Here is an 18,696-nt window from a genome sequence, read left to right as displayed (position 1 = left end):
ACGAGATCACGAACAGTTTGCGCATAGTTCACGACCTGGTCGCGAAATTTTGTCGTGACCAAAATTTTGAACATTTCAAAATTCTCGTCCCGACATGGCACGCAGTCACGACGGGTTTACGCACACTTCACGCCAGTTTACGACTAGTTTGCGCACTGGCACGACTCGAGTCGTGCCAATGCGTGCCACGGAATCGTGCAAGTGTCAGCCTAGCCTTACTGTACAGTGGGGCAAAAAAGTATTTAGTCAGCCACCAATTGTGCAAGTTCTCCCACTTAAAAAGATGAGAGTGGCCTGTAATTTTCATCATAGGTACACTTCAACTATGAGAGACAGAATGGGGGGAAAGAATCCAGGAAATCACATTGTAGGATTTTTAATGAATTAATTGGTAAATTCCTCGGTAAAATAAGTATTTGGTCACCTACAAACAAGCAAGATTTCTGGCTCTCACAGACCTGTAACTTCTTCTTTAAGAGGTTCCTCTGTCCTCCACTCATTACCTGTATTAATGGCACCTGTTTGAACTTGTTATCAGTATAAAAGACACCTGTCCACAACCTCAAACAGTCACACTCCAAACTCCACTATGGCCAAGACCAAAGAGCTGTCAAAGGGCACCAACAACAAAATTGTAGACCTGCACCAGGCTGGGAAGACTGAATCTGCAATAGGTAAGCAGCTTGGTGTGAAGAAATCAACTGTGGGAGCAATTATTAGAAAATGGAAGACATACAAGACCACTGATAATCTCCCTCGATCTGGGGCTCCACGCAAGATCTCACCCCGTGGGGTCAAAATGATCAAGAACGGTGAGCAAAAATCCCAGAACCACACGGGGGGACCTAGTGAATGATCTGCAGAGAGCTGGGACCAAAGTAACAAAGGCTACCATCAGTAACACACTACGCCACCAGGGACTCAAATCTTGCAGTGCCAGACGTGTCCCCCTGCTTAAGCCAGTATATGTCCAAGCCCGTCTGAAGTTTGCTAGAGAGCATTTGGATGATCCAGAAGAGGATTGGGAAAATGTCATATGGTCAGATGAAACCAAAATAGAACTTTTTGGTAAAACTCAATTTGTCGTGTTTGGAGGAGAAAGAATGCTGAGTTGCATCCAAAGAACACCATACCTACTGTGAAGCATGGGGGTGGAAACATCATGCTTTGGGGCTGTTTTTCTGCAAAGGGACCAAGACGACTGATCCGTGTAAAGGAAAGGATGAATGGGGCCATGTATCATGAGATTTTGAGTGAAAACCTCCGTCCATCAGCAAGGACATTGAAGATGAAACATGGCTGGGTCTTTCAGCATGACAATGATCCCAAACACACCACCCGGGCAACGAAGGAGTGGCTTCGTAAGAAGCATTTCAAGGTCCTGGAGTGGCCTAGCCAGTCTCCAGATCTCAACCCCATAGAAAATCTTTGGAGGGAGTTGAAAGTCCGTGTTGCCCAGCGACAGCCCCAAAACATCACTGTTCTACAGGAGATCTGCATGGAGGAATGGGCCAAAATACCAGCAACAGTGTGTGAAAACCTTGTGAAGACTTACAGAAAACATTTGACCTGTCATTGCCAACAAAGGGTATATAACAAAGTATTGAGATGCACTTTTGTTATTGACCAAATACTTATTTTCCACCATAATTTGCAAATAAATTCTTTAAAAATCAGACAATGTGATTTTCTGGATTTTTTTTCTCATTTTGTCTCTCATAGTTGAGGTATACCTATGATGAAATTATAGGCCTCTCTCATCTTTTTAAGTGGGAGAACTTGCACAATTGGTGACTGACTAAATACTTTTTTGCCCCACTGTACCTCTGAATATTCATGATAAACTGATTACTGCCCTCTCATCATGATTACTGCCCTCTCAGTGTCATCAGACAGTCTTCCGCAGTAGTGGTGGGATTCCATGCTGTCTGACATTCAGAGATTTGTTAGGTCCTGTTCCACCTGCAGTCAAGCAGAAGTCCCACCCATTCACCAGTGTCCCTGATCACACCAGTGTCCCTGATTAACACCACACATAGTGTTAATCACAGATCCTCCAGATTCACTCAACATGACCACTATTCTAGTAATCACTGACCAGTTTTCCAAATAACTTTTATTCCAGCTCCACATTTTACTCACGGCTTTTGAAACCACTGAGCCTATATTTCAGCACAAATTTAGGAACTTTTGTGTCCCTGATTATATTGTTTGTCAGAAAACCTCAATGTACATTACGGGTATGGAAGGTTTGGGGTTTCAGACAGCCTATCCTCAGGGCATTGCCCACAGGCATATGCCCAAAGAGAATGTGCCAACTAGGAGATAGGCTGATTGTTCTGGCTGATATTTCTCTTTCTTTCCCTGCCTGGAGTATGCCCAGAATTTTCAACTCAGGACCTTTGTTTGCTCCGAGGATGCAGAAAGCTGCTGCATCCATACATTGGACACTTCAAGATTATTTGACATATCAGTCATATACTGTACTTATAAACTTGAACTGCCAAGAAAGTATTGTTTATCTCCTACAGTCTCCAGCAAGCTTTCTGTCGGCATCCCTGGGTTTGGGAATACAACTTGCTTACACCATATGGGAAATACTGGATTCCACATGTTGGGGTGGTAGAATGCAGTATTTGATTGACTGGGAATGATACAGCCCAGAGGCAAGATGCTGATTTCCAGCTCAGGACACCCTGGGCCCTGTCCTGAACAGAGAATTCCATGCTCACCACCATCATATCCATGAGATCCTCAACTAAAGTTTAAAAAAACACACAAACCATGTCACATGACTAATCTCTGGACTTTGAATAGTTATACCTGTTCGCTATCAAACACAATCCTTTAAGCAATTCTTTGAAACTCTCAATCAAACCTTCAACAGTAACACCATAGAACTTTTATTCCATGACAAATTTATATCTGTTTTTTACCGTGTTTTATTTAGTTGTCTCTTTTTTTTGCCTTTACCTACTCTGCTTATAGACCCTTTTCCCACCTCATATTCCTGATCATTATTTTTACCCTGATCTTTTCAATAAACCTTGCATTTGCATCCAAACCTGCCTGTGAAAATATTTGTGTAAAAAAAAAAAGTTGTCTCGTCTCTATATTAAAGGTTGTAACTGTTACAGTTGAAGAAAAATACAAATCGCATGAAAGTGTATGACTGGCTCCACATTAAATACTGTAAGTGGGAAGGCAGTATTTATAGTTCAGTGTACTTTCCACATTGTTGATGTTCTTGGCCACTGTTGTGCTTTGGTCACTTTTGTCCTGTGCCATAATGGCAGTATGAGCTTGACCGAACTTTATATTTTAGTTACATCAGGATCCCTTTGAAGTCATGAAATGCATTAAAAATGTCACTTGGCTGAAGAGTACTGCACCACAAAGTTACACAATGCCTAAAGAATAAGCAGTTAACAAGGTTAGTTATACAGTGGCATCTCCATGTAGTCTGGTTTCTACTTTCATCTTCCTGAATCAGAGTATATATTTCGACACTTTCTATACAAGACTTAAATTCCTGTTATAATTTGCTAAAATATATCTAAGCAAATGTAATTAATATTTGTCTTTAACCATCTCATTGTAACTACAATAAGAAACATATTTTAAGTTAAAAAGTTTTTTGATTGAGTTGGAACATGTTGGGAAAATATAACAAAATCAGAGAAATGCGAAATTACATAATAGGAAATAATAGGGAAAAATGCAAAATGAGAAATGTAATTATCTGTTTTTATTAAAGTTCTAGCATCTCCACTTGCATCTGTTCACCAACAGAAATGGAAGACCACATTTCTTTGACATACCTGACAGCCCATGTTTACATTAGACCGTATCAGCGGATCATCAGATTAACGTTTTTAAAACGATTAGTGTGCACACAGCAACACCAATACACGGATACGCTCGGCTCCGCAGGCATCCTGCGCTCCAAATCACTCCGCCCTGAACAGCGAGTGCCCTCTGGAGGGTGTGCACTCTGGCCCTGCGCAGCTCACAGAGCACGCGAGTGAAGTGAACAAGCAGTGATTCGGGACTGAGCCGCTGTGTGTGTGATCCCAGCGCATATCACTTACCACTTGCAAGTGGAAGGATGGCAAACCTTAAGACAATCATAACTACACAATGGGCAGTATTTGCATCAGTATTTGCAGTATTTTCATACTTTTATACTCTTTAATGAAAGGTGATACAAGGCGGAAGTCCGCGCCATTTTTCAGCAGTCGCGTCACATGACCAACGCCAGCGAATCAGGAAGGTGGATGTCACAGTGACGTTGTCCAATGAGACGCCAGCTAGAGCTCAGCACAGCGTATCCGTGTATTCTGAATGTTTACACAGCACCGGAGCTGACACGATCTGGATTGAATACGTGGACGCTGGCGGATTCCCGTTTCCCGGCGTTTCCAGGCGGTTTAATGTAAATGGACAGTGCATCCGCGAAGAAAACGAGACAGATACGGTCTAATGTAAACGTAGCCTTAGTGCACCACTTTAAAGTGCTAATCACGAATCACTGAAACTACTTTTTACTGCAGTGAATTTTCTCTTTTAAAATTGACTAAATTTTATGTTTTTTGTGAACAAACCCAAAGTTTTAATAAATAAATAAAATTGCATAAAAACTTACAAGAATTAAAATCAAATTTCAATCAGACGTAAACTTATAAAATTGTTATTTTTTTCTTTTCTCAAACATATTGACCCTGTCAGTTAAATCACATTCTCCCTAAGCTGTGACCTTGGTAGGGTCTACTATACAAAATAAATGCCTGACAGATTTTATTTGTACAGGTATAAAACAGTATAAAATTTCATACAGCACATAAAAATAGCATACAATGTTTTGTAACATTACAAACATACTGCTGGAATGCCATGATCCGTGGTGTCTATAATTGTTATGCTGCTTAGGAAAATATGTTGACAGCAATGATGAGCACTGGGTTCATTTAAATTCTCATCTCATCTCATCTCATTATCTGTAGCCGCTTTATCCTGTTCTACAGGGTCGCAGGCAAGCTGGAGCCTATCCCAGCTGACTACGGGCAAAAGGCGGGGTCAAGAAAAAAAGTCCTCATTGGGATTCTTAACTACATTGCAATCAATATAAACTTGTAGTACTAAATCCTCCTTAACAGCTTGAACAATAAAATATTATGAACTGAATTGTCCTAAACATATGCTCCATTTTTGTGTATTAATAAATATGACTAATAATATTAAACAAAAAGAGACAAACATAAGAATTTCTACAACATTAGCACAGCAAGAATGGGAAAGGGAATGGTGGTATGTGAATCTTAGTCTAAAAAAATAACAACTTAGTAAACACAAGACTCATAATTATCATTGCACTTCCCTGGTGACACATAGACTGAGATTTAATGACTGTTTTCAGTCCACATGTTTATATACATTTAATATCTATCTTAAAGATGCATAATAGTTATGGACACACTAATCAAACCCTGGCATGCATGCCTTGAATTTGGACTGAATTTGAAATATACAGCAAAATCCTATGAAGATTAAAGCATACATAAATGTTACTTAGTGACTCAGGCCATTTGTAAAAATAATAGGAGCTGTAGGAAGAAAAAAAAAACAACCATGGCCATCCCATCACAGATGAGGTATGAAAAAACTCACACTTGGGCTCTGTTATGGTGCATGACTTGTGTAATGGTATTTGGGGAGAATGAGCAGTTTGCTGTGTCACTTCACTTGCGTCTGTCATGGCTTTCACAAGCCTGTGTTGTTGGCCCATGTAGGGAAAGAGTCCAAATGGAACATTGCCTTTCCCCAGGTGTTGATAGCCAGTGTGATGCAGAAGATGCCTATAATGTTCATCATTATCCCAGCCTTTGCCTTCAATAAATGAAAACCACCAAATGATTAAATGAAAATAAGAATAAACCCAATAGTAGAGCATATGTGACCTAAGAATAAATATACAATGGTTAAGAGCAAGGTTGCTAATAGTACTTAAATTTATTTATGGTTCTGGTTATCTTATACTACATCTGAATTTGAGAATGTATAAGTAGATTTTGCTAATGATGGGTCAAATACAATCAAGAATTTATTGCACTTAACCAAACTCAAAAGTGGACAAATTATTAACCAATCAGAATATTTATATCTTTCATGAGCATGATTATTATCTAAGAGAGAAGTCTCACCATGTCTGACACTTTGAGGTAGCCATAGGAGAATACGATAGCATTGGGGGGTGTTGCCACAGGTAACATGAAGGCAAAAGAGGCACTGAGTGTGCAGGGCACCATGACGTACAAGGGGTTCATTCCAATAGAGTGTGACTGAAATGCAAAAATGAAACATTATATGTATGACATTCGGTTAAACCACGACTATAATTCTCTATTCTCTAATTCTGATCTCTAATTTAAGTGGTGGTTTTCTGTGCTGTGAGCCATTATTTAGCATGTGTAATTAAGCTGGGATCGTTTAGAGTGATACATCCAAGACTGACTCATGTCTGCAAGAAAGCAGCCGCTCCTCAGAACTATTGCACAACTGGGAGCAAACCATAACATAGCAGCTAATGCATAGTAATTTAAGCTTTTGAGACATGGCTTAGATCTTTTTTTTTCAGTGTAAAAGAATGGAAGCGGTCAAGGTTTTCTATATATGCTTGCAAAATGAACATAATTGTCCCAGATATGAAGACGTGCATAAACATGCTTAAACAGGAATGGAGTTAATTAAGACAAGACACTACAGGTAGGAACAACAAAGTCATGTCAGTCATTTTTCAGTGGATTTATATCATTTTAAATTGTAATAATAAAAACATCAACATTTAAGAGGAAAACGTCACCGCAGTTTGTCCCTCAGGTCCACTGCATATGATACCTTTCGAAGAAGGCTTCAAGTTCCACCCACTTGGCACAATGACACCATTTCATATCTCTGAACAACTTGTGTGTATATGTATGTATGTATGTATGTATGTATGTATGTATGTATGTATATTTCTATCCACATTCACTGGATATGAGCAATTGCATGCTCTGATTGGCTACTCTACTACCAGGCTATCAGGTCATATACCATGAGGAGAAAAAAACAAAATGGCGGAGTGTGTTGCTGAACCAACTGAGGATGAAATAAAAACTCAAAAACAATTTTTTTTTTGGAAAACAAAAGCCAAAAAAATACAAAAAAGCAACAAAATATGGAATGAAAATATTTGATAGTAAGAAGATATCTGGTGGCACGGTGGTGTAGTGGTTAGCGCTGTCGCCTCACAGCAAGAAGGTCCTGGGTTCGAGCCCCGGGGCCGGTGAGGGCCTTTCTGTGTGGAGTTTGCATGTTCTCCCCGTGTCCGCGTGGGTTTCCTCCGGGTGCTCCGGTTTCCCCCACAGTCCAAAGACATGCAGGTTAGGTTAACTGGTGACTCTAAATTGACCGTAGGTGTGAGTGTGAATGGTTGTCTGTGTCTATGTGTCAGCCCTGTGATGACTTGTCCAGGGTGTACCCCGCCTTTCGCCCGTAGTCAGCTGGGATAGGCTCCAGCTTGCCTGCGACCCTGTAGAAGGATAAAGCGGCTAGAGATAATGAGATGAGAAGAAGATATCTTGTTTTTTATTTTTCAAGAATTATTATTATAGCATTTTTCACAAATTGCTATGGTCATTTCGCTGGATTCTTTACATTCTTAGCAGAAATTATTTTGTCAGATGTTTTGTATAAAGTTTAAATTTATCAAATTTGCAAAAAATAAAAATGCTCTGTTTCTCAAAGTCCAGTGAATGTGGATATAATGAAAGAGTTATTCCATTCAATCTCATTGTACATGTCTTATAGCCAACTCAGCGCTACGCTATGAGTTCATGTAAAACTCAATTTCGTGGAATTTCGTTTTATATATATGTACCATGCACTGAGAGGCATCAGTAATTATGGATTCTCTTCAATGACTAGCATAATACTATTTTCTTTGGGGCTGTGTAATAGTACTATGCCAGTTACCTCAGAGAATCCATTTTCATCCGGAGCCTCTCAGTAAATTGTATATTTGATTAATATATTTAGAACCAAAAAAGCTCTTTTTCTAGATTACCTACAGTACATTCATGAAATTTGCATGTTCATTCCAGTCCCTAATGAGAACATTATAGAATAATATTTCCATCCATCTATTATCCATAACTACTTATCCTGTGCAGGGTTGCAGGCAAGCTGGAGCCTATCCCAGCTGACTATGGGCGAGAGGTGGGGTATACCCTGGACAAATCACCAGGTCATCACAGGGCTGACACACAGAGACAAACAACCATTCACACTCACATTCACACCTATGGTCAATTTATGCCGCTTTTCCACTACAAACGCGGCTGAGCCGTGCCGTGCTGAGTCGAGCTGAGTCGAGCTGAGCGGGGCTGTTGGAGTTGCATTTCGACTACAGCCGCGCTGAACCGTGCTGGCTGGAAGTGGGTGGACACATTGGGTGGAGTTAGCGAAAGTGGGTGGACGTCACGTGATGTCGTTAAGCAGCGCAAACAGTGGCATCAGTGACAGTGGCGGAACAAGTCAGAGCCGGGCCGGGGGCGGGGCAAATGACCGGGCCCTTTATTAAAGCTTATCATAACATCATTTTAGGCTACAAAATGTCCGCAACTGCGGTGTTTACCAATTTCAACACTACCGGGTGCAACTATGTTATTTAGTACATCAAGTCCTTCAAACGAACATGTAACTCAGAAACAAAAAACATTAGGATACTGTACATGGCTCATAATAAAACATCAATAGCCTATACTGCGCACATTATTTGAAGGGCATACGAATGAGCGCTCAGAGGTTGCAACGGTGACAGGAAGAGTCAGAAATAAAAGGAGGGCGGTGCAAACCTCACTGAATGCACTGTGTTTACCAATTTCAACACTACGGGGTGCAACTATGTTATTTTGTACATTAAGTCCTTCAAACGAACATGTAACTCAGAAACAAAAAAACATTAGGTGACATACTGTACATGGGTCATAATCAGTGATGGGAATAACGGCGTTAGAATAAACGGCGTTACTAACTGCGTTACTTTTTTTAGTAACGAGTAATCTAACTAATTACTTTTTACATCGTTATAACGCCGTTCCCGTTACTTACAATAAAATACTATGCGTTACTTTATTAACGCTGTTCTCATCTGGCACGCTGCTCGTTCAGCCTTTCTTTACTCTGCTTTAGTGTGGGGCGGGGAGACACGAGACAACGGCACAGTAAGCCAATCAGAGTAGATACTGCACTACTGCGCATGCTTTCAATCGGAAGAGCCACCGATGGCGAGCGGTGAGCCCAGCACTGCGCTTTCACACTGGAAATACAGCCATTACTTTTCATTACTTGAAATAAAAGGCAAGAGTGTTTACGTGCAATGCACATTATGTCGAGGAACAAAGCATTTGTCCTCGTCAGTGGCCAGTAATTAGTAACATAATTTTAATAACTGCAAAAATATATTACATTTGATAGATGTCTTATCTCACATTGTCCCACAAAAATATTAATATAGTGTAGATAATGTTACTAACTGGTTCTGTTAAGTGTCCATTTCAGTCATTAAACACATTTAACATTCACTTTTATTATGATTACACTAACTGAATTTGATTTTTTTTTTTTTTTTTTTGGGGGGGGGAACAAAATGTAACGGAATAATTACTTTCCCTGGTAATTAGTTACTTTTATGACAAAGTAACTCCGTTACTTTTTGGGAAAAGTAACTAGTAACTATAACTAATTACTTTTTGAAAGTAACGTGCCCAACACTGGATAATAAAACATCAATAGCCTACTGCGCGCATTACTTGAAGGGCATACGACGAGCCTTGCGCTCCGCGAACTCGTCCACGATGCTCTGTATGTCACTGATTCAGTGAGCTTTTAAGCGGTAGTCTCATGACCCGAATAGTAAACAATAAACATGGAGGACATGGAGTCGTTAATGTTGCTGGTCTTGGTGCTGTGGCTTGTTGTCACCGACAACGCCAACAGATACTGACTGGCAAGAGCGTATAGATGAGGCGAGGCGCATAAGGCTTCAGAAATTCTCGTAATTCGTAATTCTTCTTCTTCCGGGTTTGCGGTGTTTACAGATCCCAGCGCGCTCGCGGGGCGTGTGTGGGCATGTGAGGACACTCCTCCTCACCAATCAGTGCACAGGGGAGTGTCTGCTCACGCCCCCAACCTCACTCGGCACGGCTTGGCTCGCTTCAGCCCCACTCCAAAACGGTGCGAGTTTTAGGGGCTAAGCAGGGCTGAAACGAGCTGAGTCGTGCTGGTTTTTGGTAGTCGAAACGCGAGCCGTGTCGGGCTGAAGTGAGCTGAAGCGAGCTGAAGTGAGCTGAAAAAGGGTAGTGGAAAAGGGCCATTATAGAGTCACCAATTAGCCTAACCTGCATGTCTTTGGACTGTGGGGGAAACCGGAGCACCCGGAGGAAACCCACACAGACACGGAGAGAACCTGCAAACTCCACACAGAAAGGCCCCCATCGGCCAGTGGGCTCAAACCCAGAACCTTCTTGCTGTGAGGTGACAGTGATAACCACTACACCACCATGCCGCCTAGAATAATATTTTTTAAATTTATTTTATGTTATAAAATAAATTCATCTCATCTCATTATCTCTAGCTGCTTTATCCTGTTCTACAGGGTCGCAGGCAAGCTGGAGCCTATCCCAGCTGACTACGGGCGAAAGGCGGGGTACACCCTGGACAAGTCGCCAAGCCATCACAGGGCTGACACATAGACACAGACAACCATTCACACTCACATTCACACCTACGGTCAATTTAGAGTCACCAGTTAACCTAACCTGCATGTCTTTGGACTGTGGGAGAAACCGGAGCACCCGGAGGAAACCCACGTGGACATAGGGAGAACATGCAAACTCCACACAGAAAGGCCCCCATCGGCCAGTGGGCTCGAACCTGGACCTTCTTGCTGTGAGGCGACAGCGCTAACCACTACATCACCGTGCTGCCCCAAATAAATTCATATCTGATCATTCATATCATATATTTTATACTGAAAAATGTCATATATTTGTTTTCTTAAATAAACAATAAAGAAATCAGGAAAGTATGTTCCAGCAAACATATCTGTAAATGTCATTCTCTTGACAGCATCTTCACAGTGAACTGAATATTTGAAATCAAATAACATAAAGACTAGCTTTGTGGTCTTATTAAGTCTGTAAATTTACTTTGTATTTAATTAGATGAAGCCTCATTTGCATAAACAAGTGTAATTTATTTTAAAATATCAGCAATCAACTGGCATATTTGCTATATCAGTTGTTTTAAATAAATTTTCCTATTCACATGTAGTGCCTTAAAAGAAAAGAATATTTTCTTAACCACTTTTACAAAAAGATATGTAGAGCAAAATCAGAAAATTGAAAAAAGAAATCAATATGAATACAGAAATAGTATATGTAAGTGCACTTGTTCCTCATTAACTGTCATTTTCTAACTCCTTTCACTGCTCTGTCTCTATTCATTTATGAATGTCACTCCTGCAGCTGAATGTCACTCCTGCCTGGTTCATTTGCAGCCAAGTCTCATTGCAGAGCTTTGTAAGTTAACTAAAGGACAGCAGTTTGGGGAGGGCAGAAGGACAATTCGGTTGCCTGTGAGCACAGATAGCTGGCTGAATTGGGCTGCTTGAGAACTTGGCTGTCTGGTACAGGGGCCTCTCAAAGGGGCTGAAGTAATTCAGGAAAATGAATAGACAATCCGGTGTTGTAGATCTGGGCCAGGGTAGTGCTTCAATGTTTGTCTTCACTGACAGTCACCCACATAGTGGGTACACTCACATCAATCATCTACTACTCTTACTACTACAGTACACTGCAGACTGGAGTGTGTTTCATCATGACTTTTTTTTCATGTTGTCCTTACCATAGAGGCTAAGACAGGGAGGAAGAGGGTAGCAGTGGCCACATTGCTGGTGCACTCAGTGAAAGTGGATATCAGGAGACAGAGGACAATAGCAATGGCCCAAGGAGGAATACTATGCAGAGGTGTTAACTGATCACCCATCCATCTGGACAGACCAGATTCCTGAATCAACAAAGACATCAGGTCAAAAAAGAAACAAAATATATTTACAGATTAAGATCATGGCATCTTACAGTATGCAAGTTGTTCAGAATTTTTGCCCACCCTCTAATCCATCCATTTTTGAACAAATAAAGCACGTCAATTCAATCTACACTTTGTCAAAAAATGTTCCTCAAGGGTTTGTAAGGAAGGTTTAAGCATTCCTGTTAAACATATTCTGTTTGGAAATCTTCTATCTACATACAATCTTTCAGGCTTCTTCCAGAGGGATAAACTAAAAAGCTCTTTAATGTACTACATGGAGTCCTTCATTAGTATGCAGAATGCAAAGGTGCACATTATGAAGGAGGAGAAAATGGTATATGGTTAAATATTACCTCACTCCCTTTGGCCAGCGCAAATCCTCCTCCAAGGAGCAGAACTATGTTCCAGGGCATTTTCCTCTGAGCTACCTTCCAAGTAAGCAGAGCTGGCATGGGGATACCCAGAGACAAACCAAGCCAATACTATGAGTCAATGACATACACATCATTTCATAATTCATCATTTTTGAGATCTTAAAGTGTCTCGCACCTGGACCAGGACTTGCAGGTGGCCAGCAACACAACATCGGTGGTGTTGATGGCAGAATGAAAAGAAGCACAGCGATGAGAACTGCCACTGTGGCATCTGTCACATACCTGATGTTTAAGTAACAATAGGAAATTATTCTATATTCAGTACCATGTTTAATCCCAACCATATCCATCAGCCACAGTTACAATTTAGTGAAAATGCACCAAAGTAAATGAAAGCTTTGAAACCACAATGTAACTCATACTCAGTTTCTGAGTTGAATGTGTATGTGGCCCAGCCAGCCACAAATCCGGGATCACGGGTGAACCACAGGACCACAAGTAGAACGAAGAGAGCCAACACACTGAACTCTCCATATGTCATGGGGCCCATCAGCCGGTGCTGTTCTCGGATCACATTATATGCCGCGATCTCTTTCTCTGTCTTCATTGCCTTGCAGCCCCATGTCTTCCTAAAGCTGGTGGAAGGAGGGCAAGAAGAAACAGCTACATAATAGAGACAGACTGTGGGACTTGGTTGTATTGGTTAAACAAGGATTAGCATTAACACAGGGGTGGGCAAACTTTTTGGCTCAGGGGCCACATTGACTTTTGAAATTTGCCAGGCGGGCCGGGCCAGCACCAAATTCATACATATCGAACATAAACCGGAAAAGCTTTAGTGTTATTGTAAGGCCTTCACTGACAGAGACCCAAATGCAGATACTGGATCTGGTACTGGATCCATCCAGAAAAGTAACACACACACACACACACACACACACACACACACACACACGTGACAGTAAGAAAAGTAGCACACTTAATTCTTAAATTACATCTTTGAGCTGCCAGGATGAGTAGGATGCCAGTGTATTTGTATATTTGTATCATTTTATACATACAACTAAATTGCATCTCATTAAATTGAACTAAATTACATATCAGTACATATCATTTTTGTACATTTCACTGAACTCGTAGATTTACACCTGAGTGGTTTTTTTAACCATCCACTTCCAGCCTGCCAGTACAACCAGCCACCATTAGTAGGAGAGGTACCACACCATTCCAAAATGTTTGCAGTTCAGTGGTTTGGCACTGGATCCATCCAGCCCACAAAATCAAACAAAACAGCTCAAGAAAGCAAAAAACTCCAAACTGGTTTTCAGGTTCAAAGTCACTCACTGAAATATTTCCAGTCCTCAAAAAATCAAAACACAGGTTCCAAACAGGTTTTCATATTCCAAAAGGCCACTCATAGATCAGAATAACCTCCACAGGCAAAAGTCCAGGAACAGATATAAGCAGAAGCAAGGTCAGCTGCTCATAATAGACAGGGACATAAATGAGGGGCGGAGCAGACACCCAAAAGCACATGGTACTTAAGCCTAGGTCACAACCGGACGTACGATTTTTTGGGCGTGCGATTTTTTTTGTTCGTGGAGAAAGACGCGCGTTGGCTGTAAGTTTGTCTTGCAACCTGAAAAAAACGTAAGCGCCCATAGAGTTTGTTTGACATGACAAAGAACCTCTGCAGCCGGTCTGCGGCCAGTCTACGGCTCGAAAATCAGCACGTCACACACGCGCCCTCCGTGCGTTTCTTGCATTTTTTGCACGTAGACCGGCCGTAGGAGCACGTACGGCCAGTTGTGACCTAGGCTTTAAAAACAAACACCAGCACTACAGCAGCCACCCACGACAACCAAAATTACTAAGAGTTATACTTTTTATATTATTATGTCTGTAAACATGTGACTACCATCTTATTACAGCTCCAACATAGTTTTAAAAAGAGAAAGTGTTAATACTCACATTCACTCAGCAACTGCTGAGCTGTATTCGTCCGTTCTTGCGCTGACTGGTTGTTAGCATAATTAGCATGCTTGGAGGAAAAGTGCCGTTTGATGTTATATTCCTTTAAAACTGCAACGGTTTCTTTGCAAATAAGACATACAGCCTTTGATCGGACTTCAGCAAAAAAATATTTAGTTGTCCATTCTTTATTGAACACCCTGCACTCACTGTCCACTTTTCTTTTTTTAGGACCACTCATTGTAAAGTTTTATCCTGTGTTCTCGAGATCATCAGTGGCACGGGCGCCAGAATGACTTCCATGGCACGCGCTGCACCACTCTGCAAATGTAATCTCGCGTGAATACGACTGACTGGAAAGACGGATCTCTAGAACACCTGTCTACGTGATAACACTGACGCTTATAGTTTATAGATCTGCTCAATCGTGTTTATATGATTGTCTTCCGCGGGCCGGATTAAAAACGCCAACGGGCCGGGTGTGGCCCGCGGGCCGTAGTTTGCCCACCTCTGCATTAACAACACTTACTTGAACCCCATGAAAAGAAACTGCAGCCACAGCCAGGCTAAAGCTAGCATCAGAATCATGTTTGGAAATGCAAAGCCAAACCAGGATGCAAAATTGATGACATCACCATTTTGTGGAAACAGTCTAAGGGAAAAGGAAAAGACAATTGCATAATGTGATAACAGAATTGTAGAGTGAGAAGGAAAAGTAAGGCTACCAAATTCTTTAAAATATGAGGTTATCGTCATTACTTAGATGTGACACCCACTGATTCATTTGTCCTTTGAGCACCAGGTTAGGGCCTGTGCCTGTGAGTGTGGCTGTTCCCCCAATGCTGGCAGCATAGCACACACACAACGTCATGCCTTTACATATCTGTTTTTTCTCTGCTGCCTCTTTATGCTTGGTAGCTTCAGTTGACATGTTCAGACCACTTAATACCACTGCTGGATAGAAAATAATCACAGTAAACAAAGATCTCACATATTAAAGTACATGTTTGGAAGTTGTTCTATTAGGTAGGACTGAAAATGAGCTGTAGGATCCCTATCTTATATAAAATCCATGACAATGGCCACATATCTGACCTTGGCCATCTTTTTGTTTAGCAGACTCATTGTTTTGTGCATCTGGTGCTTGGTTGGGCTCCATGTTGGCCCTGAGTGGTAATGTTTCAATTTCCTGTTTGTTCAATTGCTCCAGTACTGCCTGCACTATAGGAACCATCATTGCTGTAGTGGCAGTGTTACTGATCCACATGGAGAGGAAAGATGTAACAGCCATGAAACCTAGCATTAGCCTGTACCCAAACACAGAGGAACAAAGAGAAATAAAGAAACTTCAAATAAAAGTTGGCAGCTTCTTAAGAACTACATGGGAAGGAAACACTACAATTGTTGTAGCTTAATTAGTGGTCACCTACAGTGCTGGGCGCACTCCTACGAGGAGCAACACTCGGAGAGCAATGCGCTTGTGTAGGTTCCAATGCTCAACAGCCACTGCAACAATTAAACCACTCACAAACAACATATTAGTGTCCTTTAGATATTGAATGCACACCTGGAGAATGACAGGAGAATAAAAAACACAGTTAATTTAACACCCATACTTCATTGGAAAGGAAGAATCTGATTAATGTGGTACTTAGACAATAAACCACTGATGTGCAGAAACTTCAGATTAGAGCCAAAACATGGAGCCTAAATACTGAGACACCTGTTTTGACTTCATGATGCCAAATAGAGGAAATAGCAGAGCAGGGAGCAGAGAAGTCACAGCCAGTGGGAGAGCTTCTGTACACCAGAACACTGCCATCAGTGCAATCACGTAAGCACAGCTGGCCTCCTGGAATACATATAGTCATCAGACCACACACTCAAATTATCTCAAACAAGCACCTCTGAAAAGAAGAATTAAAAGTTCAAGATTAAAATAAAAAGTTGCACCTTGAACCCCTAAGAGTTCTTTGGTTATTCCTTCAAGTTCTATGTAGAACCTTATAACTGACAGTTTGGCTATCTGACAAGGTTCCAAGCAGTGCTTAATTTGTAAAACACAAGATACTGGAACATCAAGGGAGAAATGATCCAGCAAGTGGTGGCAAAGTGAAAAGGTCCTATAATATACAGACATAACAGTGCTCCAAGCTCTTCATGTAATACAGTAGTGTGGAATGCCATGATATGGGGCTAACAGACTAGATATTACACATTACAACAAGGGATTGCATCAACCTTTCATTGTGTACTTCAGAGTCAACTGCTCATTTCCTGTACACAGTACTGAGTTTCACAATATGCACTTGAGCGCTCATCACACATTCTGCTCAGAACATAGGGATCTACAAACATACATGATGACATTTAAACAACATAACATGAATATAACAACACAAATAGTGATATTAATGCAAAAAAAAATTCTTAGCTTGCCTAAATATCCAAATGACTCCACAACACAGTCATGTAACGACCAGCATGTAACAGTCTCCTGCCGATGTTGCAATTTCTTCTGCTCATCTGAGGCAGTTCAGTGACCATTCAAACTAAATTCTCAAAGAGCAGTCTCAGAAACCCCAAGGGAACTAAAGTTTTATTTTGTTACATTGGTGAAAATCTCAATCCACACATGTATACACAAATGTACATTATTATATTTATTACTGAGGTCTTATTGTTATTAGCATGGTTGACTGGACATTTGAATTGAATGAGTTTAATCCAAACCTCAATAAACAAGTAAGTAGACCTATAAATAATAATAATAATTTGGAAATGAAATCTGTGCTGAAGTGTCCAAATAAATTTATTTTACATTAAAAGGGGTCCCTGTCTCCAAAAGGTGTGAAAACCCCTGCTTTAGAAATCCAGAACCTCACATAATGAACATGGTTGAATTTTCTGAGCTGTGGGTCAAGGGTTCAGAAACAGAAATGACACATCCCTTGCATTTTTGCAACGTGTTTGACCACACCACTTGCCTTAGAAATTACAAAAAAATCTGCTTTTCTTCCCTCATATCCATGATGTACATGTGACTGATGACTCAAGTAAACTTTGATTAAAATCACCATTCGGTCAACATTGTTTTTTTGAAGGGAGGTGACCATAAAGCATGATCATTCATTAAAAACTATTTTGTAGTATTATTATTATTACTTTATTTTAATTTTATTTTTATTAAAGGAGAAAAAGCTGCAGAGGTGTCTGATCCATATAAATAATTTAATGTAAAGGTTTAAAGTAGTACTGGTTCCAAGTATACTGATTTTAAAAAGCTAAGAATCTAAACAGCCATTGATTGATTAGTTTGTAGGAGTGTAATATAGATACTAAATGTAGTATAGGGCATCACACTTATGATACAATAATACAGCAATCTTTGGTTCATAGATTTAACCACATAAACAGCATATAAGAGCAGTTCAAAGTATTATTTTTCAATTTTAAACATCAGAAAAGAAACATGTATATACAAAGAAATGAAAGAATTAGAAATAACAGTGAGTAGTCAGAAGACTGATGCATTTCTAGGTCTACTAATGCCAAATGAAGAAATATTAGAATGGGAAACGAACTATGATTTTGCATTCTGAGAATGCAAAGTCATTATGATAATGCAAACTATCTACTTGAATGTGAGCAACTGCAGATGTATTTAATTTCCCCTCGGGATTATTAAAGTATTTCTGATTCTGATTCTAATAAGCAATCTTTGATATTGAGTTAAATAATAATAATAATAATAATAATAATAATAATAGACATGTGACATAAATTGCAACTGAACTAATGCTGAACTACCCTCTTCACATTAAAAGGCAAAAAGCTGCAGTTATGGCCAAGTGGATGGTGTTCATCCCCAAAGGGTGCCACACTATATTACCAGAAGTCTAATATAAAAATATGTAAATAAACTTCAATGACTTCTTTGCATCTACCAAAAGGAAGATGGATTTGACGTACCGTTGTGCCCACATATAGTGGAAGTGGAAGCAGTATGAGAGGAGTAAAGAAAAGAATTATGCCATTCTTTAAGGTCCAGATGGATTTCAGTATGGTTGGCATCTCCAAATGAATGAAGAGAGATCTAGTGTAAAGAAGTAGCACACTGTCAGACTTTTTAAACTTAGCACAGAGAGAGAGAGAGAGAGAGAGAGAGAGCAGTGAATGAACAGACGCTCATTGAAAGAGTGAACACTCCCCCAACCTA

General features: G+C 40.4%; 1 protein-coding gene across 2 annotated transcripts; it reads right to left on the bottom strand.

Annotated features, from left to right (window-relative positions):
• Nucleotides 1–5,284: 5,284 nt before the first annotated feature.
• Nucleotides 5,285–18,558, bottom strand: slc13a5b (solute carrier family 13 member 5b). Of its 2 annotated transcripts, none has more exons than XM_060898079.1 (12): nucleotides 18,450–18,558; nucleotides 16,201–16,329; nucleotides 15,908–16,044; nucleotides 15,573–15,784; nucleotides 15,254–15,431; nucleotides 15,007–15,129; nucleotides 12,929–13,141; nucleotides 12,682–12,788; nucleotides 12,486–12,577; nucleotides 11,947–12,108; nucleotides 6,201–6,338; nucleotides 5,285–5,886 (listed from the first exon to the last, which is right to left on the bottom strand). In XM_060898079.1, exons 1-12 carry the CDS (start codon nucleotides 18,549–18,551, stop codon nucleotides 5,761–5,763), a joined length of 1,719 nt encoding a protein of 572 aa, XP_060754062.1. In that variant the 5' UTR covers nucleotides 18,552–18,558; the 3' UTR covers nucleotides 5,285–5,760. The 2 variants fall into 2 exon arrangements, with proteins under 2 accessions (XP_060754062.1, XP_060754064.1); XM_060898081.1 differs by having other exon boundaries at nucleotides 15,254–15,428.
• Between the last annotated feature and the right edge of the window lie 138 nt (nucleotides 18,559–18,696).

Source organism: Neoarius graeffei, chromosome 17, assembly GCF_027579695.1.
Source record: "Neoarius graeffei isolate fNeoGra1 chromosome 17, fNeoGra1.pri, whole genome shotgun sequence".
NCBI classification, from domain to species: Eukaryota; Metazoa; Chordata; class Actinopteri; order Siluriformes; family Ariidae; genus Neoarius; species Neoarius graeffei.
Note: the sequence above shows the minus strand (reverse complement) of the source record. Positions and strands in the feature narration are given on the sequence as shown.